General features: G+C 49.0%; 1 protein-coding gene across 8 annotated transcripts in view; it reads left to right on the top strand.

The window, feature by feature from the left end:
- Positions 1-26,842, top strand: part of KIAA0753 (KIAA0753 ortholog) — a 1,822,630-nt gene that overhangs the window by 1,502,753 nt on the left and 293,035 nt on the right. For all 8 annotated transcript variants that reach the window (XM_069615058.1, XM_069615057.1, XM_069615051.1 and 5 more), the window contains one exon: positions 24,794-24,908. In XM_069615058.1, coding sequence (XP_069471159.1) covers positions 24,794-24,908 — 115 coding nt within the window. The remainder of the gene's footprint in view (positions 1-24,793; positions 24,909-26,842) is intronic.

Raw genomic sequence — 26,842 nt, 5'->3', positions numbered from 1 at the left:
TCTATGTGGAAAAAAAGAAATTTTGGGACCCCCCTATAACTTTGCCCCCCCCCGTCGACCAAACCTCGCCATGGGGAGCGAAGTTATAACCCGCCCAAAAAGTGCTTTTCCTATGGGTTTAGCAACTTAACCATAACTACACGGCCACTACCGTGGGCCGTGTAATATAGATTAGAATATAGGTAACTTCACCGTTAAGAAGGCAGAAGAAAACGTCATCTTGGCCACCAGCAACAATGCTTAGTACCTCCAACAGGTAGGCGAAGAGATACCGTCTAACGGGGTCTGAAGCGGAGCGTCCTCCCTTTCAGCGAGACTACAACACCTGGGGTTCAACATCCAACTAACTTTCTCTGTGATACTTTATGGGGGCATCTCCCGCCCTTCTCAATTGCGCTCTGTCCACGGCCGAAAAGCAGATTAGAAGTCTTAGAGACAGAGGGTGGAAAAATTCAGTTAGAAGTGGAAAAGCCCAGCACCTCGCTCTCTTGCATGCATTCCCAGACTCCTTATAATGCACCTGCAGCGCCCTCCAACTCCCCTTCTGTATTTGTCCTTTAATGGACAATAGAATAACTATTATCCGCAGTTAGTCCGCTTGCATAATATTTTCGTGACCTTGCTCTGTTTTCCCTGCTACTTGTTTATTCTGTGAGGCCCGCGGAAATGCAGACTTTATTACTGCAATGGGAGATGAATGTTCAAAATTACTGCTCATCGACGCCATGTTATTCTGGGTCACATTTTCCACACTAGCATTACACCGTCTCGAAAATCTGTTCCCAGAATTGTCATATGACCGAGCAACCCCAAGCTACGTGGAGGAAATCCACCAGTACACTATTGCATATGGTGCATCTACCAGAGGTGTCCGTGAAATATTCTTTCAGCTTAGCCAGCGTGTAATAAAATTGGTGTAAATATTTGAAATGAATTATTTTAAACCTCACATTGATAGCCCCCTTTCTGGTCATCTCGCAACAGTACTTCCACACTTCCTCCGAGATTTCCCGTCCTAGGGTCTCCTCCCATTTCCTCTGTGGCGACATTGTCACCGCCTCCCCTGAATTTGTGCACATTGCATTCATTCCTGATATTACCCTACTGCCCAAGCCTCCCTGGAGCAATCTGTCTAGTATGTGGGGAAACCTGTGGTTTCACATGTCTTCTGTCCCCTTGCATTTCATGCCAATAACGGAGAAACCCAGCCTGTGCCAAATCATAGTAGGTTCCAAATTCGGGTAGTGCGAAACCTCCCTCCTGTATAGGCGCTGCTAGCTTTTCCCCTGATACCCTGGCTTGTTTACCCACCAAGATGAACTACAGTATAGTTGATTTCAGGTCTCTAAAGTATTCCCCTGCAACTGCTATTGGGGTGTTTAAAAAGATGCACAAAAACCTAGGAAGTAAGGTCATTTTAACAACGGATATCCAGCCATATAGATTAAGAGGAGGGTTCTTCCACCTAGACATGACCTCTTTCGCCTGCTCCAAGACCCTCATATAATTGCTGTTGTATACCACTGTATTATCACTAGCTATATTGATCCGCAGGTAACCTGTTTGGACCATATGCCATTGTAATCCCCATCCGTCCTGGTATCGCTCAACCCCTAAGAACTGACTTAGCATTTACCTTTTAGTCCCAAGAATTCCCCAAATTGCTGCACATCCCTCATTATTGGGTCCAGGTTAGTATTGGGATCCTTAATGAACAGCACCATGTCATCTACATATGATATTACTACCCTGTGGGTGTGCAGTTGAACTCTGCGATGTAGGCGCAACTCTTATTCTTTCGGCCAGTGGCTCTATAGTCTGTGTTAATTGACCTTTCACCCTTATCTTAGCTACCGGTTGTGTGCATAATAGTGAGACCCTAGCTATATACTGCTCTCCCAGCCCCTTGCGTCGCATACAGAGTACAGAAACTGCCACTCGATAGTTTTATAGTGTCTCCCTTATAGGTCACTGTTCCCTTTTCTCAGACTTTGCACAGGGCAGTGACCCTGTCTCCATAATTTAACATCCGAGCTATGATTGGGCGAGGTGGTGCTCGCGGTATTGGCCTTTTCCTTCTCTGGATTCGTTGTGCTCTTTCAACTATGTATACTGCGGAGAAATCTTTCGGTCCAAGTGCCTCCCTTAATATCTCTTCTACGTGGGGCTCCTTATTCCTCCGCTCCATAGACTCTAGTACCCCAATTATCCTTAGATTGTTCCTTCTGGAACGTGACTCCAGGTCAGCAAGCTCCTTCAACGCCCACTTCACAAGTGTCATGTCTCTGGCCACTGATGCAGACTCATCCTCCACAGTTGACACCCTTACTTCCACCTCGTCCAGCCTCTCGCCATGTTTGTCCAATCGACCTGCTTGCGGTCAACCTTGCAGGTAAGTGTGTCCGTTTTCCCGTCCAGAGATTGTATGCTAGACTCTAACTGGTTTAACATCTCCTTGATGTCCTGGAATGCTTTTGCTTGTTCCTGAGATGCCGTTTGTGGTCGTGCTTGCGGGGACTCATCCATTGGTTTGTTATTTCTCGATTGCGACAGTGTCTCTAAATGCAGTTTAGATTGTTGTTTATCCCCTTCGACGGATTTGGACATCTCCCTTGTGCTCAGGTTTTAAGTACATAAGCTTACTGGGGCTTCTCAAGCTTGGCTTCTTGAAGGCCGTCCCAGACTATAGTTTTCCTTTGGTGCACCTCCCTCGTCCTTCACAAGTGAGACCCAAGGTCTGTCCTTAGGTTTGGTAGTACCTTAAGTGAGGCCCTCCGTTTACCCTGGGGGACCGTTATGTGGGGTGTTGTCCTTGCAGTTGACGTCCCCCTGGTCACTCGTCCCGCTCCAATCGTTTGTATGTGGGGCCCGTCCTCGGACAAATCCGGGTTTTGTTTTGCCTCTTGCTTATTAGGTGTCCTGCATTGTTGGGAGTCCTCAGCCTCACTGATTGTGGTCAGTTAAGTTCTCCGGGGGCCTTCAAGCTTTTTCCCCCTTCTGTTCTTCCCTTCTGTAGGCAGTGTTCTGCTTTGTGCGATGAGGGCAGTAGTTGCTAATGAGTGGTTGGTGTCCACTACAACTATTAATGTTATGCCCGCTGCACCGGAGTGTCTGGTAGCTTGTTTCACCCCAACATTCCCAGGTCATTTTCCTCCCCAAAGAAGATCAGGCGCTGCGTTTGTCCTTCATGTGTTAGGTGCCCAGTATTACGACCATCAGTGTGGTTGGTGTAATCAACAGTGTCCATGGAGCACCACTGCAGTATATATGGCTTTCTCCTTTATTGCCGTATTTCACCAACAATCTCATTGTTATATGGTCACTACCCCTTTGGGGTAGTTATATATATCTCCTTAAAACCAACAGTGGTGTATGACCATGGTTCAGCGAGAAGAGAAGGGTCCCGCTGTTCAAGAGTGTGGTTGGTGAGGAAGGCTCAGACTCCTTTTGCAGGCCTTATTTTCTGGCTCATACTCTCTGCACATGCCTCATATTACTGGCAATGGTGCTGCACTGTTCTTTGCCCCCTGCCCTCTTTGGGGGATTCCACGATGTATCAGCACAGTCAAATCAATTTAGTCCCCCTCTCCCAGATCAGGATCTGTGGGAATCCTCCTCTTCCTTCACATCCAGCTGCCAGCGGGTGCACCGGACAGTTGGTGTCAGGTACTCAGTCTTTATTAATGGTGCCACGCGGTCAGAGCACTCCCCAGCCCTGAGCCCATCCGCTTACTTGGTCAGCGCTGGTTGTGTCGCTGTTCCCTCAGTGTCTCTGCTTGTATTCACTCTGCTCCGCTTCTCCTGCTGGGTTGGGAACAAGGAGCATGAGGGGTATGGGCTCCCTGCCTCGCTTCGCAGCGGACCTCATGGGGCCTTATGTGCGCCCAGCTCCACGTGGGTCGGCTGCATCAGAATTCGAACCAGCAGGCAAGCAGCGGGTAGACTCCGGCCTCCCTGGGGCTGGCACCTCAGTGCCCTCTCTCTTAGCTCGGCCACTGTTCGGCAAGTCTCTCCAGTCTCCTCACCGCACCGGAGGGCGTACACCTCCAGTCACGCTGGTGGATCAGATCCCCAGCCTCCAAGCTCCACAGGGCATGACGCGTCCTCACGGCAGCACCCGGTCCTGTGCCGGGGGGGGGGGGTTGAGTCTCTGGTCACGACAGTCTCCAGATTGTCTTTACCAACTACAGGTCCACTTCTCTCCACGTGGACGCTTCGCCAGGGCCAGTGCTCGTTCACGTCCCTCTGTGCATTCAGAGATTGCACCAGGGGTCTTTGTTACGCCCAACCCCGATGGCTACTGGATGGTGCGTTTATCCACTGCCAGGTCTCTTTCAGACCATTAGTCCTCCACGGCAGTGCTATTTCCGAAACTGAGCTTTCCCCGGACCGGATTTTCGCAGAACATCACCACTTTGACGGCATGTGGTTTATATTTCACGACACTTCTCTGGAAGTTAAGTGTCAGCCAGAAAACCTCCAAATCATTACCGGATCTATGGAGGTACATGGGAGCTTACGGGCCTGCGGCCATCTTGGCTGGGCTCTCTTGCGCTCTCAAGTTCAAGATGGTTAAGTTGCAGCACTTGCTCAGCCAAATGGCAGAGGGAGATTTCCTGATGACATTGATCTGGAGGATGCATATTTCCACATCCCCATTCACCCAAATCATCGGCTGTCCCTAAGGTTCATCGTCCAAAGAAGACAATACCAGTTAAAGGCGTTGCCCTTCGGCGTCAAATCAGCAGAGTCTGTTCACCAAATGCCTAGCTTCAATGGCAGCGTTCCTTTGTTGGAAGGGAGTGTGTCTACCCCTACCTTGACTCGGGACCCCTGCGCATCAGGAGACGGTCACGACCGATGCCCACTGGAAGGTTGGGGCACACAAGTGGGCCAACTATACACCAGAGGCCTATGGCTCCTGGAGGAGAAGGCATTGCATATCAACTTTCTGGAACTACAGGCAGTTTTCTGGGTCTTCATGGACAGCTCGACCACCATGCATTACATCAAGAAGCAGGGCGGGACAAGGTCGCTCGTTCTCTTTCTGGAGGCACAGAATGTGGACCATTGCTCACTGGATGTTTCTAGACTCATTCCACCTGGCAGATATTAAAAACATCAGACTCTCAGCAGGGAGCTGCGGTCCTGCGACGAGGGGGAGCTACAGCAAGCTCAAGCTTCCTGGATCTTCAGCGAATGGGGCCAGCCTCAGATTGACCTGTTTGCAACAGCGTCCGCTACCAAATGCCAGCGGTTTGCCAGCAGGTATCCTCAGTCTGGGGCGCGAGGAGCCTTCTGTTGTGAAGACCTGTTCCTTTACGCATTCCTGCCAATGCTGCTGCTCCTGCGTGTGATCAAACTCAAACTATCCTGCTGCAAGATGGTTCACATTGCTCCGGCGTGGCACAGACAGATCTGGTACCCAGACCGCCTTTACCCGTCAGTGGCCTTGGCCATCTGCCCCCTCTTCCTGACCTGCTATCCTGATGAGATGGGGCAATTCTGCACCACAACTCAAAGTCCCTGAACCAGTCCGCCTGGCTTCTGCAGTCTTACAATCTGGCCATTTCTTATTGCTGTTGGAATGCAGGAATATTCTAGCCAAGGCCAGTGCTCAGTCTTCACTTGTAAGCTACAAACACAAGTGGACTAAATTTACATTGTGGTGCCAGTCACAGAAGATCTCTCAACAGCACGTAACGGCGCCAAAACTTCTGCCTTACTGCTCTTTCTGGCTAATGTTGGCCTTGCCCATGCATCCATCAAGGTGCACTTAGCCGCGGTATCCCGGTATAACCAGGCTCCTAGCAAGCTCTTCCTGTGGTTACACAGGCTTGTGAAGGAGTTCATCAAGGGCCTTTTCAGAAAATTCCCTCTGGTGAAGGCTCCTGCCCCGTCGTGGGAGTTGAACGTGGTCCTGTTCAAACAGATGGGTGTTCTGTTTGAGCTTATACATCGGACATCGTTGAAGTTCTCTGGTGGAAGACCGCCTTCCTAGTGGTGGTCACCTTGGCCAGGTGTGTTGAAGAGATACAGGCTCTATTTTGTGAGCCTCCATATTTGTCTTTCCACTGATCCAAGGTGGTTCTATGAAATCATCCCTCCTTTATGCCAAATGTCCCTTCTGACTTTCATTTGAACAAGCCTTTGGTTTTACCAGTTGTCTTTGCAAACCCTTTGACGCCTGCTGAAAGGTCCTTGCATTCAATGGCAGGGTTGTGTGCCTTGAAATTCTGTTTGGCACACACTAAAAATTTTTGAAAGACTTCTAAGCTTTTCATCAACTTTAGGCCTGCGGCTCATGGTCAATGCTCTGTCGAACGCATCCATATCCAGATGGCTCTCTGGCTGCATCATGCATTGCCATCAGCTGGCCAACAGGCTGTTGCTAGGCAGACGGAGGGCCCACTTTACCAGAGCAGTCGCATCTACAACAACGTTCCACTCTGGTGTTCCCCTACTGGATATGTACAGGGCTGCTACGTGGAGGATTGTTCACACCTTCACACCTTTACAAGATTCTACTCTGTTGACAGGGATTCCAGTGAGGTGTCTCCTGTCGGACAAGCAGTGCTTCGCAACCTGTTCTCTTGAGGAGTATGTTCCAGGGTGAAGTCTTATTGCTTCAGTTGAGCCTTGCCACCTCCTGTGTTTGTGTTTGTGCTACTGTGTATTCGTATTCATAGCATGTGAATCCATGTAAGACCCCACGGTGGAGAAAGGAACACGTTACTTACCTGGAACTCTTGTTCTGCAGCATGGATCTTACATGGATTCACTGCCAACACTCCCTCCTTCCCCTCTGTCTCTTCTTGGGTCCTACTGCCACTTTACGTGTGCGACCAAATCTGAAGATGGCCACCAGGGATGGAGCTAAGGAGGACAAGTGTAATTAGTTGGGGCACTATGACCCAAAGTGACAGCAATAGGCTATATAAGCGACAATACAGTTTTTAGCTTAAAGTTAAACTGCTTTATTTTACAGAGGATTCCCAGCCTGACGATGGGGAATATTCACAGCATAGAAGTCCATGGAGGACCCATGCTGGAGAACAAAAGTTACAATTAATTAACTTTTTATGCCAAACCTAACATGTGCACAGCTATGCTCGTACAGCACCATTAGGTACTCCATTATGTAATTTAAGATGCTCTAAGGAACACCCATATATTTAAGACTTCCTAAAGTTTTCTCCTTGTCACAACATTGGATGCCGTGCCAATATCAAGGAACGCTATATATATATATATATATATATATATATATATATACTTCTGAGGCTTGTGGAATCTGCTTAGATCACATGCTGTGCATAGACTGACATCTAGTGGAAGCTGCAGAGTATTTGTTTTTTGAAAATGGGCATCGACACAGGGCATGCCAGTAATACTATCCCTAGTGTGACGTCCACTGTACCCATGATCCCTCACGCGTCTAGGACCCTCAGATTGTTTTTTTCCGCCATACTGGTCGGAAGCATCCCGCGGAGTACCCTGGCCTTAGCCATAATTTTGCAAAAAATCATAACATTTCCCCGTTTTCTACAGCCCAACGTCGAGTCACCGAAGTTCGACACTCGACGCCGACCGGAGAAGAAAACAACCGTCGAGAGCTGCACAGCAGACTTGGGCCTAGGAGGGCGTCTGGCCTCAGCCCGGGCCTTGGAAGGCCTCTGGCCTCGGCCCCTACAAGTAGGGAGAGTGGGGGGTGGTACATACTCAACACTCAAGAGATATATATTCCTACACACACTAGCCTGCAGCCACAGGGTGCGTATGGAGGGTACCCCTTTCCAATTTTGCCCTAAGTGCAACCGCAAGTACCCTTGGGTTGACAGACACGCTACCTGTAACCTCTGCTTGCCAAGGGACCACCCAGAGGCGAATTGCAGAGCGTGTAGTCGGTTTAAACCGAAGACACTAAAGGACCGTTCGATCAAATATTCGGCCCACGCCAGGCAACGAGAGGCCATGGAAGCGGAGGGCGCCTTCAGTGATGGCAGCGACGCCATCCTATCGGACAGCGAGGGCAACGTGGCGTCGAGGGACAGCCAAGCGCAAGTCCCCGACCTCGGAAGGTTGTCCGGCAGGGCAGCTATGGGGAACACCCCCGGTGACACAAGCGCTACCCACAACACATCCACTAAGCACTCAAGTCCAACCGAGACTCGGCGTGCGCATCGAGTTCTCGGAGAGAGGCACGCAGAGAACGGTCCACCGAATCGGTGTCCTCTGGGCGTTCTCGATTAAGATCGCCGCATGACACCAGGCAACCATCCACTGTTGCCAAGTGTGCCTCGCTCCCTAAAGTAACAGAGGTTCGATCATCGGGAGACGAAGACGACCAACATCCCCAGGCCGCACTCCAGGAGTCTGCGTCAGCAGACTGCGTAACGGCTGCTGCGGTGCCCCGACCTCCACTCACTAAGGAAAGGGACACTACCCCCGAATCTCGACGCCAGACATCGAAGAGCTCCGAAAAGGTGAAAACACCAGGGAAAGCACTCTTATAGTCACGGGGAGGGGGGAAAACAGCAGAAAAAGCATTTTCATCCTTCATCTGCACCACAGACACATAAGGACAAGTCACAATCTTCTGAAAAGATATCCAAGACACCTGCACAAGGCCATAGGTCCAGTCAGGATATAGCAGGGAAACACTCCCAGGAGAGGGTAATCCCCAGCTCTAAAGAATGGTCAGTTGAGGATATAGACAGAGTTATGTCTAGAATGTCATCCCTAGCAGACTTCTATGCCAAAAATCCACAACACTTCCTCGTCTATACCCCTGGCGGGGCAACCCCCTCATGGTCTAAGGACCCGCGACCCCCTGGTAAAAAACCTCGAGTTGAGGCGCCAACGCAAAGTAGGTCTTCTGTCCTTTACCACGTTCAGCCATACTCTCAATATGATGAGGATCCATCATTTAACGAGGATCCAGATTTGGCCACGTTGGATGTCCATACTGGAATGGATTACTATGGGGATGACGAGGGCCAAGAGGAGGACGAAGATGACACAGAAGTCTACAGAGTAGACTCCCCAGTAGACAAGGAACCTCCGGTTACCGACTCTCCTGTCGACAACCAACCTCTCTTAAATGAGGTTTTATCTAGAGCGGCTGAACACTTCCGCATAGATACGCAGGGAGCACAGGAGGAGAGGGACTTTGCTGAGGAACTAGTGGGAGAGAAGAGACCTGTTGCCCAGGCCATCCCTATTCTCAAGTCAATACAAAGGAGAATAAACCCTTCCCTTCTCAATCCCAATCTCACCAGGGCAGTAAACCCCAGGATTGAGAAACTGTTCAGGGCAGCCCAATCATACCCACTCTACATAAGGGGGCAACTGAAGGCAGACTCCCTGGTAGTGACTAATACCCGAAAGAGGGCGGGAACACCCTTATCGTCTGAAGCTCCCCCCTACAAGGAGAGCAAGATCTATGGTTTGGGGAGGAAGGTAGCCTCCACTTCCGCCTACCAGGCAAGGATTGCCAACTCCACCACCCTACTGGCGAGTTACAACTGCCATCAGTGGGAAGAAGTTGCGGCGCTCATTGACTCCGCCCCGGAACCTTTAAAAAGCCAGTTGGCGCAGGTTGCGTCGGAGGGAAGAGCCGTGTCCGGTTGCATCCTTCAGGCAACCTTTGATGCTGCTGATAACGCCGGCAGACTGAAGGCAGAGAGCACTGTTATCATGCTTGGTTAAGACAATCTTAGTTTAAACCCGAGACACAAGCATCTTTAATAGACAAACCGGTGGAGCACGATCTACTGTTTGGTAAGGCGGTAGAGGACGCCTTAAAAAATGCGAAAGATGAATACGAGACTCCCAAATCCCTGGGCCAGTTAACTAACATACCCCCCAATCAAAGTGGGAATGGCAATTTTCATCACCCACGCGGCCAAAACACCCAACTATTCCCAGGGGCAGGGTACACCATGGAATAACAACCAGCAGTCTACCCAAGATTATGGCAGGGGCAACAAGAGGGGATGTGGTAAGGGTAGAGGCAGCCCCAATAGGGGCGGCGGCACGCCTCCCGCAAAACAGTGACGTTCCGTTCAGGGTCCCTTCTCACGCTTCCCCAGTAGGGGGACGCATTACCAACTTCACCCAAGCTTGGGAAGGGATCACATCAGACAGATGGGTGCTGTCCACAGTGTCCGCAGGATACTGCATAGAACTGTTAGAGCATCCCCGAAACCACCCTCCACGGCAAAAAGTACATTCATTAGACCACCAGAAGATCCTCCTCGAAGAGATCGCCAACCTTCTAGCAAAGGATGTGATAGAACTCGTCCCGGGACACCAGGTAAACAAGAGTATTTATTCAACTTACTTCCTTGTGCCAAAAAATGATTTGACAATGCGCCCAGTATTGGACTCGCAGCCTGCAAACAAGTATGTCAAGCCCCAAAAGTTTCGCATGACTACTCTCCAAGAGGTAATCCCCCTCCTAAAAAAGGGGGATTACATGGCAACATTGGACATGAAAGATGCCTATTTTCATATTTCCATGTTCCCAGCGCACAGAAGATTCTTGCGCTTCAAGGTGGACAGTCAGCACTACCAGTTCAAGGTACTGCCCTTCGGTATAGCCTCGGCTCCAAGGGTATTCACCAAGGTACTGGCGGTGGCGGCGGCACACCTACGCAGGGAGGCAATCCCAGTGTACCCTTACCTGGACGACTGGCTCATCACGGGGAAGACCCCAGTAATTTGCAGATCAAATATTCAAAGAACTGTCGACCTCCTCTTCGAATTGGGTTTCTCCATAAACGAGAAAAAGTCAAGTCTGGTGAAAAGCACCTCCAAACAGTTCCTAGAAGCTGTCCTAAACACACAAGAAGGGTTGGCCTTTCCATCAGAGGAAAGAATTTGGAATCTAATGCTGCAAATGCTGCTATATTAGGCCGGTCGCCAGATAACGGTGCACAAAGCGATGTGTTTGCTGGGCATGATGGTGTCATGTATTTACCTGGTCCCCCACGCGCGCCTGCGCATGCGTCCCATGCAAGAATGGTTGGCGAAACAGTGGTCTCAGGCAAGTGGTCAGTAGGACGATCTAGTGGTCGTTTCGCCAACACTTGTATGAAGTCTTCACTGGTGGACAAGAGAAAACCTGTCAAAGGGGAAACCCTTTTACGATCCCGAGATACAGGCTGTAGTCACAACAGACGCATCCATGTCAGGATGGGGAGCACACCTTCACCACCACACAGCTCAAGGTCTCTGGTCTCACTCAGTGGCCAAGAATCATATCAATCTGCTTGAACTTCTGGCAGTATTTAGAGCTCTTCAAGAGTTTGAGCCCTACCTGTTAAACCTGTCAGTGCAGATCCTGACAGAGCGCAATGTTTTACCTGAACAAGCAAGGAGGGACTCGTTGGCCAAATCTGTCCAAGCTTGCCCAGAAAATTAGGATATGTGCACTCAGACGGAACATCTACCTGTCATCTTAACATGTTCCAGGGGATCTCAATTCTCTGGTGGACGCTTTGAGCAGGGGTCCCCTCCCAAAAGAACAGGAATGGTGTCTACACAGAGAAATCATAGAAGATCTCTTCTCTCAGTGGGGTTTCCCCACTATAGACCTATTCGCCACAAGCGAAAACACAGTGCCCAGGATTCGCATCCAGGTTCCCCCAACCAGACTCCCAGGGGAACGCCCTGTGGATGAACTGGTCAGGGATGTTTGCGTACGCTTTTCCACCAACCCCCTTCATCAGGAAGGTGGTCAACAAGATGCACAGGGAATCGATGACGATCGTCCTGTTTGCTCCCATGTGGGCGAGGCAACCGTGATTCCCACACCTACACAGACTAGCGGTGTGCAAACCCATCAAGCTCCCATGCTGGTACAACCTGCTGTCCCAGCGCCAAGGTCAGACAGTACATCCTCAACCCAACTCAATGAGCCTGGCAGCATGGCTCCTGAGGTCATAGAGTTTCGACATCTCAATTTACCTCAGAGATGTATGGACTTCCTAAAAGAATCTAGGAAGCCAAACACGAGGTATTGCTACTTTGACAAATGGAAGAGATTCGTTATCTGGTGCCAGAATAAGCAAATCAACCCAGTTGATTGCACTCCTTCCATTATAGTCACCTACATGCTCCACCTGCTAGACGCAGGGTTGGTATTTAATTTACTGAAGGTACACCTGGCAGCTCTGTCAGCGTACACCACCTCGCATAACAAAGTATCGTGGTGGAAAGTATCGGTGGTTAAAGCCTTCATGGAAGGAGTAAAGAGACTTCACCCTCCAATTTCTAACCCACCACCAGGGTGGGACCTTAATGTGGTGCTTGCTAAACTCATGGGCCCTCCCTTCGAGCCCATGCATAAGAGCAGTCTCAAACACCTGACATATAAAACTGCCTTCTTGGTAGCCATTAAGTCTATAAGAAGGGTCAGTGAAATTCAGGCTCTGTCAGTGCAGGACCATTTCTTTACTGTCCATAAAGATAAACTGGTTTTACGAACATACCCTAGGTTCTCACCTAAGTTTATTTCCAAATTCCACGTGAACCAGTCCAACGAGCTGCCGGCTTTCTTCCAAGACCCACAAAGCTCTGCTGAGGTGAAACTACACACCCTAGATGTGCGTAGGACGGTCCTATACTATGTAAACAAAACCAGACCGCTGAGGAAACCAGACCAACTGTTTGTCTCCGTAGCTACAGGCAAAGAGGGAGATTGCGTCTCCAAAGGTGCCATCTCTAAGTGGATTATAAACTGTATCCAGCTGTGTTACTCCCTTTCTGAAAAAACTCTGCCTTTCACGCCAAGAGCCCACTCTACAAGAGGCATTGGGGCCACTCTGGCTTTTATTGCAAATGAACCCCTTGACACCATTTGCAAAGCAGCTACCTGAAGCTCTATTCACACTTTTACTCAGCACTACTGCATTGACACCCATTCCAAGACAGATACTCAAGTGGGACAAGCGGTTCTAAGACATTTATTTGTTCATGACCCTTCTTACATCCCACCTCCTTCTTTTAACACTACTCGCTAATCTATGCACAGCATGTGATTTAAGCAGATTCCACAAGCCTCAGAAGGGATAAATTACTCACCGTAATCGTATTTCTGATGCTTGTATCTGCTTAGATTCACATGCGACCCACCCTTCCTCCCATCTGAGAGAAGGCTCATGGATGCTTGTAGTCTCATCTTTCTATCTATCTGCTTGGATAATCTGTACTCGCGCTACTCCTCATGCTACCTCATGTCAGAAAAAATACAATCTGAGCGTCCTAGACGCGTGAGGGATCATGGGTACAGAGGACGTCACACTTGGGATAGTATTACTGGCACGCCCTGTGTCGACGCCCATTTTCGAGTTTCGAAAAACAAACTGTAATACTCTGCAGCTTCCACTAGATGTCGGCCTATGCACAGCATATGAATCTAAGCAGATACAAGCATCAGAAATACGATTATGGTGAGTAATGTATTATATATACTGCGTCACTACACCCTGTACCTCAGTTCATTTTTTCTGCACACTCGGCTCCTTGCTCTTGAGGAACATTAGCAAATTGGTTAGTCTTTGACTCCACTCAACGTTTTTTGTCTGTCAAATATTGTACGATTTTGATCCCTGTTGGGGAGAATTCTCTCTTTAGGCTGAATTTCCTAACCTAGCGAGTCCCCCAGCAGCTTTGCTGGATTTCTGGAGTTTGTTTTTTTTTCTCCTGCCAAGAGTGAGACTCTTTTTCTCCCACTCTTGGACATGATTTATGATGTTTTTTTGACTGTTAATGTGTTTTATGGGCTTTGGGGTCCTTTACTCCATAGGGTCTCATGTTTTTTTAGTATGTGTGTTACACAGCACCCTCAGTGCAGTGACACAGGGGTGTCATAGTGACACCCCACCATAGACTCCATACCCTGGGACTGACTACTGTCTCCCAGGGCATGTAAAGTCACCATTGGCTTTACTAGTCCCAAATTATTAACAGAAACCGGTACAAACCATCATATTGTGGACGTACTGGTCGGGGCAATTTGATTGCCCCAGGGTCTGTTAGTCGAGGGGGCACGTCTCCGTCCCCCCTGATCAAGTTTTGGCTGGTGGCAGTGGATACTACTTTTTATATTCGACCGCGAATATATCCCTATGGGATTTTCCCATTGTTCGAGGCTACCAACTTTAATTATTTCATTCTCATAGCCTCGAACATACCACCGGTTTGTTTATTTATTTAATTAATATTAATTCGCCGGTTGGTATTTTTTGCCAGGACTCTATTCTAAAATGGCGTTTGTGTTCTCTTCTGTGACTCCAGCCCAAGTCGAGCCCTTTGTTCCACTTTTTGGCGGGCTTCTCCACAGAAGCCTCCAAAAGTGGTGCCACTCTGTCTGGGTACCACAGGGGGTGTGGGAGGGGGTTTAGGCACCCTGGACTGAGTTACCTTGGTAACTCAAGTCGCACTCTTGTGTGATTGGCCCAAGTGGTGAGCTGGCCGGCTCACCACTTAGCATGTTTGATTGACATCTAGGCTGAGTGAATGGGGTATGCTGCATAAAAGCAGGGCTTTGGGGACTGGAACTTCAGAAGTCACCACAGGACCTGAGAATCCGACGAGGGAGAAGCTGAGCCGACCTGCCACGATGACACCACCGGTGGAGCCCTGCGGAACCGACTCACCACTTCCCGGCGACAGAGAAGATCTCCCGGCTGGAGAGGCTTCTTCCCCTGACTGGTGGGCACAACCAGTTTACCTTCTTTTCCTCACATCCCAGGACGTCTTGTGGTCGAATTGCCCGTGCCAAGCACCCTGGCGACCGGATAGCCACTTACCACTGGACCGCGAATAAAAGGACCGCTCCTTTTACCTGAGAACTCCACCGCTGGTTTCTTCCCTGGCAGTGCAACGGACTCCTATCTTCCTCCCCGACGAGATCCTCTCTTCCCCTGGACGAAGCACCGACTTGCATCCGCTGCCAGGAACAACTGCCCCCGCTGGAGTATTCTCACCACTTTAAGGTACCGTGTCCGCCAGGCCTCCCTTTCTAAAGATTGCTACAAGGTGATAATAATCCCTTAACATTCTGGACTGGGCTGGCCGCCTTGACCCTCTAACTGGTCCCTTTCTTTTGGTCCAACTCTTTCGGAACCTTTGCAAGACTTTTGTGCACTTCAACCGTGTGACCTTGGACACATTTCGTTCTGATCCTCTTAAAGTGGATCCGGCCTTCTGAACTCTAACTTCACGGTTTTACTTGCCTTCCTCTCTTGCTGTGTTCTTATGGAAGTGTTGGGATCTGTTTCAAATTATACTCTGCTTTTCTCTCCCTTTTAAAACGAATTATTAGAGTGTCATCTACGTTAAGCGCTCACCGCTGTCTGAAAATAAGTGGGGCTTTACTTAAGACTTGTCTAATATTCTTCTAAGGGAGTGTATATCTTTTAGTGACCTTGTTTTTAACTGCTTAACATTAGTGCCTGTGTGTTTTTCTAGATGTGGTTTTAAATAAATAATTATATCTTTTTGACACCAAGCTCTGGTCAGTGTGTACTTGTTCTACTGTGTTCTTTTGACCTATTGTGAATACTCTGTATGCTGCCTAACTCTTCTTGAGGGAAGTCTGACTGCTCAGCCACAGCTACCAAGTGAATCTGTTTGGTGCAGACTGCTACCAAGTGGGTTTACTGCCAACACCTGTAGTCTTAAATCTTTTGCAGTGGCCCCAGAGGGAACTGCACAGGTTTCTGCCTAACAATCCCGCCAGCTATAATTTCCGTGCCTCAGATTTCGTAGTTCAAGCGCTGCTCCGACAGTGTCTCCAAGATGTCAGTGACCCACCCACACATCTGTGTGTGGTGCCTTGGCACAGGTCACGACACCAAGGGTGGCATCGTGTGGCAAAATGAACTTTGTCACTACAGTAGCAGGCAGCCAAGCTCGCATTGGGCGGGCTGCCATCCAAGTCACTGGTGCGGTTCACTGTTCGGTCTCCAGATGCCGAAAAGGAAGGGCGTACACCTGAGAAGGAGTAGTCATCGGCACAAGGTGAAGAAACTATCTCAATCACAGAGCTACTCATCTTCGTCATCCTCTCACAAAAAGAAGAGGCATCACCGACACGACTCTGACTCATCGTCCGAATGGGGTAAGTCATCGGCAGGGCCGACGTCTAGACAAGAGTGGGAGGACATTAAGTCTCAAATGCTAGTGATGTCCGAGAAGGCGGCTGTGGGCGAGCCCCTGAAACAGCAGGCCCTGGTTGCTTCACTGCGCTTGGTGATGCCAACCCCAAGGTAGCACCATTACAAATGTCCTCTGCGTTAGGAGAGCCTTCGGGCTCAGCGACAAACCTTCGATGCCGGGACATTCCTGTGAGCCTCAGTGCCTGATGCTTTTTGACATGCCGTCTGCACCCAAGGCCGACAGCCACTCCTTCGTCGAAGGACAACCCGCCAACCACCGGCGATCGATCATTCGTCCAGCATTCCTGGTCAGATTTTTCAGGTCCATGGTGCAGAATTTTGGCGCCGATGGCGGAATTATTCAGGTGATGTCGACCCCATGTGTTCAGGGGCTGGTGGAGTGGACTACTTCGATGATCAGGCAGACCTCACCCTGGCAGAGGAACTACATGACTTCACGGGCCTAGATACATCTTTGGATGCTAATACCCATGCCAAATTTATATCACTTGTAGACCGGGTGGTTGACGGTCTGGGATGAATGCTGCCACAGTACCGGTCCAAGGCTATGAGTTTACAGCTATCTTGGACGAGGGTCCCATGGAGAGAAACATGCCACTGAAGCAGGATATAGCTGACCCAGTCGCCTCCTTGTGTCAACGGCCCTGCTCTATTCCACCCACCCTCCTTACGCCCCACCCACGGTCAATTCCAGCTTGACCAGCAAGTACAGCCAGGCAAGAGTGGATCAGTCTTTTTTTTTAGTCTCACCCTTCCCCAGAGGGGTTATTTTTTTAGGCAGCCACAATATCCACCAGGGCAGCTTCATCCACCTCCAATCTGCTACCTATCCGGTAGGGCAAGGAGGAGGATGCTGTTGCAAAGAAGATATTTTCCTCCGGGAGCATGGCCTTGAGTGCTACTAATGTTTAATGCGGCTTTGCGAAATATTCTTTTGGCCTATGGAAGGCGGGTGAAAATGCAGCCCAGTATATCCCTGAAGGGGAGTTACAGACAGGTTCATGCAGCTGGTGGATGATGGGAAGAAGGTGGCTAGGCAGTCCCTGCAAACAGGCCTGGACATGGCAGACTGCGTTGGCCACTCAATGGGGTTGGCCATGGTCCTTAGGAGGCAGGCCTACCTGCGCTCCTCAAGGTTTTCTCCTAATGCCTAGAGTAGGTTTCTGGACATGCCCTTTTATGGAGAATATCTCTTCGGCCCACAGGCTGACGACTCCTTGGCGAAGTTCAAGGAGTCCAAGCTTACTGTAAAATCTCTCGGCTTAACTTGCTTTCAGCTTTGCTTCTAGGGGCAAGGGCTACAGGTGTTACGTCTCGTATGGCTGGAAGGTGCAACTTCCACAGGCCAAGCAGGGTCAGAAGCATTTCCCGGGTTTCAGAAAGGGCAGGTGTGCTTCCAGGGGCCAGCAGGCAGCAGTGGCGGGGGTGGCTCTGCCCTCAAATCCGCTTTATTTTTCTTCCCCTCCCACAACTCACTGGCTGGAGGATGGGTGTCCAAGCATTGGCCCCAATGGCGGGAGATTACCTCCAACGCCTGGAGCTGTACGGTGGGGTTATTGTCTGCCCTTCTTAAAAAGGCCTCCGGGCTGAGTCCCACCACCTCCATGCCAGCTGAACAGGATTTCCAGGAAGTACTGAGAGCCTGTTAAAGGGTGCCGTGGAACAGGTACCCTCCAAGCAGAGAGCAGCGGACTGGTAGTCCCGGTATTTCTTGGTACCGAAGGTGGTGGGGAAGTCTACGTCCCATCCTGGACCTCGGGTCCTTCAACAAGTTTCTGAGGAAAGACCAATTCAAGAAGCTCCCATCTTTTTTGTTGCGGTTTCCTGTGTTTGTGCGCCCTGATGCCCACAGGCTTTGGCGCCCTACAAATAAAATAAATGGTGATGTTGACACAGATTCTCCATACAGGGCTGGCTGGTGTCCATAGATCTTCAGGATGCTTACTTCCAGGTGCTGATACATCAATACCACAGGAAGTTCCTGAGTTTCCTTATGGGGGACAAGCACTAGCAGTTCAAGGTGCTTCACTTTGGCTTGACCTCCGCTCCAAGGGTCTTCACTGTGCTCATAGTGTCGGTGGAGTCGGTCTTGTCCCATCTCGCCAACACCTGTTCACTACTTCAGAGGCTGGGCTTCTCCATGAACTTGCAGACGTCTCAAACGACACAAGTTCAGAGACTCCAATTCATCAGGGCTGTCCTAAACACTCGGCCAGGGAAGGCTTTTCCGCCCGAGGAGAGAGTAGTCAGCATTGCGCAGAAGGTGCGTCTGTTCCAGAACCAAGTCACCTCACCAGCGGCTTCTTTCCTCCACCTCTTGGGTCTCATGGCCTCCTGTATTTTTCTGGTGCCAGAGCCCAGGCTGCGAATGAGATCATTACAATGGCTCCTGTGAGGTCAGTGGTCCCAGTACCTCGGAACCTGTAAGAATGTCCTCAGGGTATCCAGGTCTGTGGTCAACAACCTTTCTTGGTGGTCCAACAGCAATTTACTGGGGGAGAAACCTTTGTAGCCTCTGTGGCCACAGGGTTGAAAAGTCACAGATGCGTCCTTGAACGGTTGGGGCACTCACTACGAAGACTTGCAAGTGAACGGCCTCTGGTCAGCGATGGAAGACAGGTGGCCGATCAGCAGGCTGGTGTTGCAAGCCATAAGGTTAGCCCTGAAGGCGTTTGCTCCATCTCTGAAGGGGAAGCATGTCCTGAGCTTGACGGACTTATTGTGGCCATGCACTACCTGAATAAGCAGGGTGGCCGAGAAGCGATGCAGATTTGGTTCTGGCTGTTAGAGAACCAGATCTTGGTCTCTGCAGTTCATCTGGCGGCCACAAAGAACAGCTTAGCGGATGCTCTGAGCAGGCAGAGCACAGTCTCACACGAGTGTTCCAGGAAATCTTAGAGGAGGTCTTCTCTGTCTGGGGTACCCCATCAATGGATCTGTTTGCCACGAAGTCCAACAGTAAGTGGACAGTTTTGCTGAAGGGCATTCCCAGCGAGCGGTGTGCTAGGGGATGTGTTTCTGGTTGATTGAACCTTCCTGCTCCACTACGCCTTCCCTGATTCCTATCATTACTTGGGTTCTCAGGAGGTTGAGGTTTCGAGCAACCATGATCCTGATTGCTCCAGATTGGGCAAGGACCTTCTGGATCTGACCATCTGCCCACACCTCCGGTTGCCTCGTTGCCCAGATCTCCTAACCCAGTCGGAATGTCTGGTGCTCCTCCCGAACCTAAAATCCAACAACCTACTTGCATGGCTCTTGAGAGGATGAGATACAATGACTGGGTCCTCTCTGAGGAGGTGCTTGAGGTGTTGCTGGCTAGATGCAGGCCAGCTACAAGATTTCTGTACACATGCAGGTGGAGATGATTTGTGGCATGGTGCAGTGAATGAAAGATTGACCCTACCTCTTGCCCCCCCACTGCAGTGATGGAGTTCTGTCTGTCACTGGCCTCTGCAGGTCTTCAGGTCACCACAGTCAAAGGATGCTTGGCAGCTTTGTCCGTGTACAAGAGGTCGCTGGATCGAGATTCTTTTTTCACAATCCAGGTTATGGACCAATTCCTGAAAGGCCTTGTGAATAAGTTGCCACCTGTTCCTTTTTGTTGTCCCGGATTGGGATTTGAACCTGGATCTCATCTTTCTGATGGCGGCTCCCTTTGAGTCCTTGCACTCTTTTTCCTTGCAGCTGCTCACGTTGAAAACAGCCTTTTTGGTTGCCATCACTTCAGCCAGGCGGGTCAAAGAGTTGCAGACCCTTTGCTGCAAACAACCATTTCTGCGTTTTTCTGTGAAAAGGTTTCACTTAAAGTGAGACCAGGGTTCCTGCCAAAGGTGGTGTCAGAATTACATCTTTCTCTGGCGATAGCTCTGCCTGTGTTCTACTTGCCTCCACACCCCTCCAAGTGGAGGAACGCTTTCACCCGTTGGACCCAAAAAGGGCCTGAAGTTTCTATGTGGCAAGGACGGTGGAATATAGGAAAACAGACCAGTTGTTTGTAGCCTACTCCTTGTCCAGAAAAGGTCTTGCGGTGACCAAGCAGACACTTTCAAGAATGCTACCAATCTTCAGACAAGGAATTGCTTCCTGGCATCAGAGCCCACTCCACCAGAGGGGTCTCTGCATCTACATCCCTGCAAAAGTTCCAGTTAGTACATCTGCCGGGCGGTGAACTGGTCCTCACTCCATATTTTTACACAGCAGTATAGCCTGGACGTTGCCAGTGGTGCTAACGCTCGATTTGGTAGGGCGTTGTTGCATCATTTTTTGCTGTGAGGTTTCTGCCCTCCTCTGTTGTTCCCCTGCCTTGGCGTCTATATGGATTCTTCTCCCGCAGATTCATCATCACCCCTCCCATACTTTCCCGCTCAGAAAGCATTAGCAGGTGGTGTATGCCTGTTCTCGGGACAGGGGAGACTTAGTGATGCTCTTAAGAGTTGGTTGCTTTTCCTGCTAGAAAGCTGCATGTCTAGCTCAACCTCAAAAAATAAATAAAAACACAACCAATAAATAGTAAGGGTTTTCTGCACATTCTACATATTCGTTTTCTTACTCTATTGGCTGTTTGGCCTTCTTTTCTCGCTTTTATTCATTGCAGCGGCTGAGCTCGGAGGTAAGAAAGGCAGGAACTGAGGTACAAGGCGTAGTGGCGCAGTATATATTCAACACCCAACGTCATGTCTGAAGATGAAATCGAGCACTGAGTCCAGGCCGATCGGCCAAGTCGAGGTCCACTACGCCCCAGCTGAGCTGGGAGGGGATATCTATCTGATGAGGAATCTGTGGGAGAAGAATCCATAGAAAGAGCATTATGGTAGTTTCACCTTCCGTGAGCCTCATTTGCAGCTAGTTGATATCTTTTGTGACACAACTGTAAAATGGGTAGTTTGCTTTTAATTCTCAAGTTGTCTGTTTCCCCGTGGTCATGAAGTAGACAGCTGTCCGGTAACTGAGCCACAGCCCTAAAAAGAGAATAATGTGGCAAACTTTACTTGCGTACCAATCTGTCTTTAGAGCCCGCCACAGCACAGAGTCGGCTCTACTCGATCTTAAAGCAAACATCACCAAGATCATTGATGATGGACACACTTCTCTCTTGCTTTTTTTAGACCTGTCTGCAGCTTTCGATTTGGTCAATCACTGCCTTTTGTTAAAGAGACTGATGGAGGTATCAAATTGTTCAGCCAATGCATCTGCCTGACTTAAATCTTTCTTAGGTCCTAGGTCAGTGAGGGTAGCGGTGGCTGATTCTCAAGCTTGTCCTGTTATGTTGGAGTGTGGGGTCCCTCAGGGATCTTGTCTTTCCCCCTACACTCTTAAACATTTTTATGAGACCTCTTTTTGATCATCTTGACAATAGTGGCATCATTTACACCAACTATGCCGATGACTCAGAGATTCTCCACAAGCTGTCTAGCATATATTCCGATGACTCCAAAGCTATAAATGAGATTTATTCGACCGTGCAACACTGGATGACTAATAATTCACTCGCCTTGAATGATAGTAAAATGGAGCTTCTTATTGTGGGCACTGGTCCTAGATTAAAGAAACTGGCATCTATTTACTGCCATTTTACCATTGCAGGATGCAATATACGGGTAGCTTTGCACGTCATGACATTCGTTTATTTTGATGCTCAGATGACTTTCACTAAATAGGTAGATTCTGTCAGGTAATTCTGCACATACATAAATTGCCGCGCCATATTATCACATTACGAACTTTGGAAAACAGGGCTATTTTAGCCATGGCCCTGATCAACTCTTGCTTGGACTACTGCAACAGTTTACTTGCAGGTACTTCAAAAGGGAATATAAAGAAGCTACAGACAAAACAAAATGGCACAGTTAGAGCAAATCAAGGCCTTAAGCAATGAGAACATGTGACCTCCCTGGGGTGGCCTCTGCTTTGGCTAAAAGTACAACATCGTATACACCATAACGTGTTTTTACCAATACATTTTTTTTATTAGCAATTTCAACTTTTACAACTTCAAGCTTGCCTCCTCAAAACCCCCACCCCCGCTGTAGTCTGGAGCCGCTCTCGGAGGGCTCTGGTGTTGGACTGAGGTTACTTCGTCGTGTAGTTGTCTCCGCCTTGTTGTTGGTGGGACTGATTTTTCTGTGTTTTTTACGGGTCTTCGTCCGCCGGGTTAGCATTTATTCCCAAGAGGGCCATGACTCTGGGGCACCACGCTCGCCGCACTCCGTCCTTGAGATATCCCAGCAATGTTGCCCATCTTATGTTGAATTTGGAGCGCTTCCCATGAAGCGAGTATGTTGGCCATTCCATGGCGAGGAGCGACCATAGTTTTCCAATCCATTCGTGGTCCATGGGGCATTGTGTAGATTTCCATTTGCGAGCTAGAACCAGTGCAGCTGCCATCATCATAATGACGTATAGCTACTAGTCTGGATATGTCCAAGGTCCCCAATCAACCCTATCATGGGTAGCCCCCCTGTTTCCTTCGCATTTAACTCCCAACACTTGTTCAATTGCTTTGTGGACTGTCTCCCAGTAATGGTTTCGTTTCCGGCACTCCCACCATGTAAGGCTCCAGGTGGCTATTCCTCAGCATTTCCTCCAGCATTGTTGAGTCACCTAGTCAGTTTCGGAATTTGCTCCCATAATTTTGCCCATTCATTTGTGTCTATTGTAGACCCCGTGTCTGTTTCCCCTTTCCTCATATATGGTTTGGTCGGGGGATTCTCCCCTTTGATAAGCTTATAAATGTTCGCTGCCACTTTCTTCTCTCCTGTATTGGTGTTCAGATATTTCTCAAACGGGACTAGCTTCCTGTTGCCTGCGTGCTTCATATCTGGATGTGCCAGCTAATGTCTGAGTTGGGAAAATGCAAATGTTTGATTTTCCTCTAGACCAAAGTCTGCCTTGCATTCTTCGAAAGTTTTAATCTGGTTGCTGGCGATCATGTCCCTGACTCTACGGCAGCTCCCTTGTTGCCACGCGTGGAACGCAGCCGTTTTGTGACCAGGGGTGATCTGTGGGTTGTCAGAGTGGTGTAAAGGGCGAGGGAAAGGAAGTAATTCTAGCTCTGTTCACTGCTGTGTCCCATGCGTGCCCACTGATAATTTGATTAGGCTAGCATACATTTGCGCCGGTCTGTCCTGCCTTGGTTTCCAAAGCACTTCCTCCAATGGGGCCCCGGCAACTGCCCTATGCCTGGGACGTCATATTTTCCCTCTGCTATCCTTTTGCCAATCTCTAATGACCCTTGTTTGGGCTGCGATGTAGTATGCCCTAAAGTCTGGTGCTCCCAACCCCCGTTTCGTTACAGGACATCTCACTAGTTTTGCTGCCACTCTCGGTGGTTTGTTGTTCCAAATGAATGTATCCGTCGCTTTGTGTAAGTTCTTGAAAAAACGGGGTGGTATGTGTGTTGGGAGGGACGTAAAGTGGTATAGTATTTGCAGTAGTACTACCATTTTCAGGGTATTTATACAGCCCAACCAGGATATGGCCTGCGGGCCCCAGTCTATCAGTTTTGATTCAAGTTTCTCTAGGAGGGTAAACCATAACGTTTTTTGTTACACATAAATGTATCACTGGGACTGCACCACAACACTTGCAAAACCCGGATTCATACCAATATCCCTGTGAAAGCTGTGTGCTGTAAAAAGGGTTTTTTTCCTTACCCAACCCCGCTACATACTTTCAAGATTTGGTGCAACTAGTTTTGATGTCTGGGCACCAAAGGCATGAAACAAGCTCCCCTGTGTTTTGTGCTACCTCCTATGCCTCTGGAGGTTTAAAAAGGTACTAACGACATAGCTAATCAATCTCCTTATTAAATAATTGTTTTTCCATCCTCGTGTTGTTTGTAAAGCGCTCTGAGGCCTTTGGGTGAGCGGCACTCTATAAGAATTTAAATAAAATAATTTTTTTTATACTTTGCATTTTAGCATCCTGAACAATTCTGTAGTGAATCTAGAATGTGAAGAGGTGCTATAAACCAGTGGGCAAAAATTCAAGTTGCAAGCTACTAACCAGGCATAAAAGTCAATTGCCACCTTAATTCTATACAAACACAAATTACGCCATTTCTTACTCTCCAAGAGGCAACTATCACTAACCAGTGGCGACTGCACATTTTGAACCCTGCTATAACCCCCCCCCCCTCTCCCCTGTTCCTACTGCTTGTATGGGGTATGGAACTGGCCAAAATGGGGGTACATCATGTCGTTGATGAGCCATATAGTGTATTTTGTATGAATGCATACTCGGTATGTTGTAGGGCTACCATATCTGCATTGTCAATACTGCACGTTTGGGCCTCGGGAAGATAGCTCAGGGGCAATGCGTTGCGGAGTAGCACAGGTTTGATCCCCAGATCCTCGCTTGGAAACCTCTGGCGTATGAAGCATGTTATAAATAACAAATTATAATTATAATAATTATTGTGCTTATTTCAATTTATTATAATTTTTTGTATTGTCTGACTTTATGATGTTTTTGTAACCGTGTTTACACCTTGTAAATCTGTGGTACCAGCATTTGTGCCAATGCTTTCACCATAATGTAGCTTACCCTGTCTTTACATTCTTTTCCATCAAAATAAAATAATGGTCTTTATTTGAACGCAGGTAGAGAAAGCTCACGTTTAGAACGAAAACCTGTCTCACCTCGGCCAATCCGCATTACCAGAACAGTGGGGTGTAACGAGCCAGAAGTTGACATCGTTTTAGAAGAACCTCTCAAGTAAGAAATCACAGTAAACAATGAAAATATTTCCAAAGAAAGCACACTATTCTAGAGTGTGTAATGCAGGTTCTGCAATTAATGATTGTGTTGTATTGCACTTGAGGTATTCTACTTCCATAAAACGCTTTTCTCCATTCATTGCAACACATTAAAACATATATAGAAATTGCTTCTTTTTTTTAAAAAGCTATTTTATTTTCTAATACTTGGAAAATAGGTGATGGGCACTAGTATCCATTCTAACTTCAGCAATATCCTGCTCAAACGTTATCCAGTACAACACTTGATACCACAATACAATGTGCAGACATTGCAGTACGAAAACTATCTTTTGAAGCAGAGGGATTCTATTTTTAAATAAGTGTTTCAGAACTGTAAAGTTAAACCCAAGTTAAATAGGGACACTACCCTTCTTTTTTTTTTTTATTTGTTTTAAATGGCAGTCCTTGAGAAAGATGAAGGCATCTGAAATCCAAGCGGAACTTTGCTCTGATAGATTGATAAAAGAAACCACCTCTACTGTAGTCACACTGATGACTAGAGTTACTTCTACGTCACATCCCCTTTCCTCCATACTGCATGGGAGTCCCTCACTAGTGACGAGAACTGAACCGTCTGTCCAGACAGGCTTCAGCCTGTGCCCTTCCTGTGGCTGGTCATTCCCGGCATCCGGTCCACACGCTCTCTGCCTTTGGTGCTTTTGCGAAGATCACAGCTGGGGAAGGTGGTCCCGTTCTCACCCCGTGGTCATTAAAGAATCGTCTCGCCAGGTGCAGGGAGCTTTTATCAAGATCACCACTGCAGCAGGTAAAACAATACGTATGCCGGAAGTCAAAGCCGAAGGACAGTAATTTATTTGACAAAGCACCCCGCAAGGATGATTTCTTTCCAGGGAAGACCCCAAGTGGGAGCGATCATACTGATCCAGCACCAGACCCCAAGTGGGAGCGATCATACTGATCCAGCACCAGTCGGGGGGCCCAAGGTTCTACAAGCTGCCAGTCTTCAAACCAAGGGGGGGGTCTAAGGATCCTGCCAGGTCCTGAGTTGAAAGACCACAAGGCTCTGGAACACTCCCGAGGGTCAATGCTCTAGAAAATGGGTCTCAGGCCAATGGGGCACATGTATGCAAAGGCACTGCTCGGCACATGCCAGAGGGTGACGAGCATCGTGCCACAGCTCAAGGGCACACAGGCGCCGTGCAGGCATGTCGTGGACAGAGTTCCCGTGCGTTTCTGCCAAACAAAATGGTGGTTGCAGGGAACAAGATGGCACGCGGCACGATGTGCGCCCACTCCAGCCTGAGACCATTGTAGGGTATTTCCCCTTCATGCCAAGGCAGGAGTTGACACCTAGGATTGAGTGGTCACCCATGCACACCCCTCAGCTGTTGTCGCGCACAGCATACCCTGTACCTTCATTAAATAATGGGATGGTACACAGAGGCAAGCTACACACACGCAAGACAGTGGTCCAGCAGGGATGCACCCGTGCCACCAGCAGCACCGGATTGCACTTTCCCAGTGTGTGAGGAGTGGTTCTTCGAGAAATGTATGAGTCTCATGAAGTCCCAGCAGATGGCTGGAATTCTAAGGGGCTTCATCAAGGAGATGTTGCCTCCACCGCCAGCTCTGTTACTACCACAGGCCCTGGTGCAAACTCAGCTGCTCCAGTTCCTGCGCTTTGTCCAGCTCCAGTACAGGAGCCTCAGCAGCCTCCCCCGAGGGCAGACCCGGTCCCTCCCCAGCCCCACAGGGCAACAATGCAGATCATACTGTGGATCCCAAGGCTGGGACGGACTCCCATGGTGGTGATGATGGGGAGAGCAGATCCCGACCGATAGACGAGGATGACAGAGGCATCCACGTCCGCACAGGTCGTGCATGACAGACTGGCAGGGTTAGGTGAATACCTAGGAATCCGACAGGAGC

Source organism: Ambystoma mexicanum, chromosome 9 (genome assembly GCF_040938575.1).
Source record: "Ambystoma mexicanum isolate Mex_15411 chromosome 9, UKY_AmexF1_1, whole genome shotgun sequence".
Taxonomy (NCBI): Eukaryota; Metazoa; Chordata; class Amphibia; order Caudata; family Ambystomatidae; genus Ambystoma; species Ambystoma mexicanum.
This window is presented reverse-complemented; position numbering and strand designations above follow the sequence as displayed.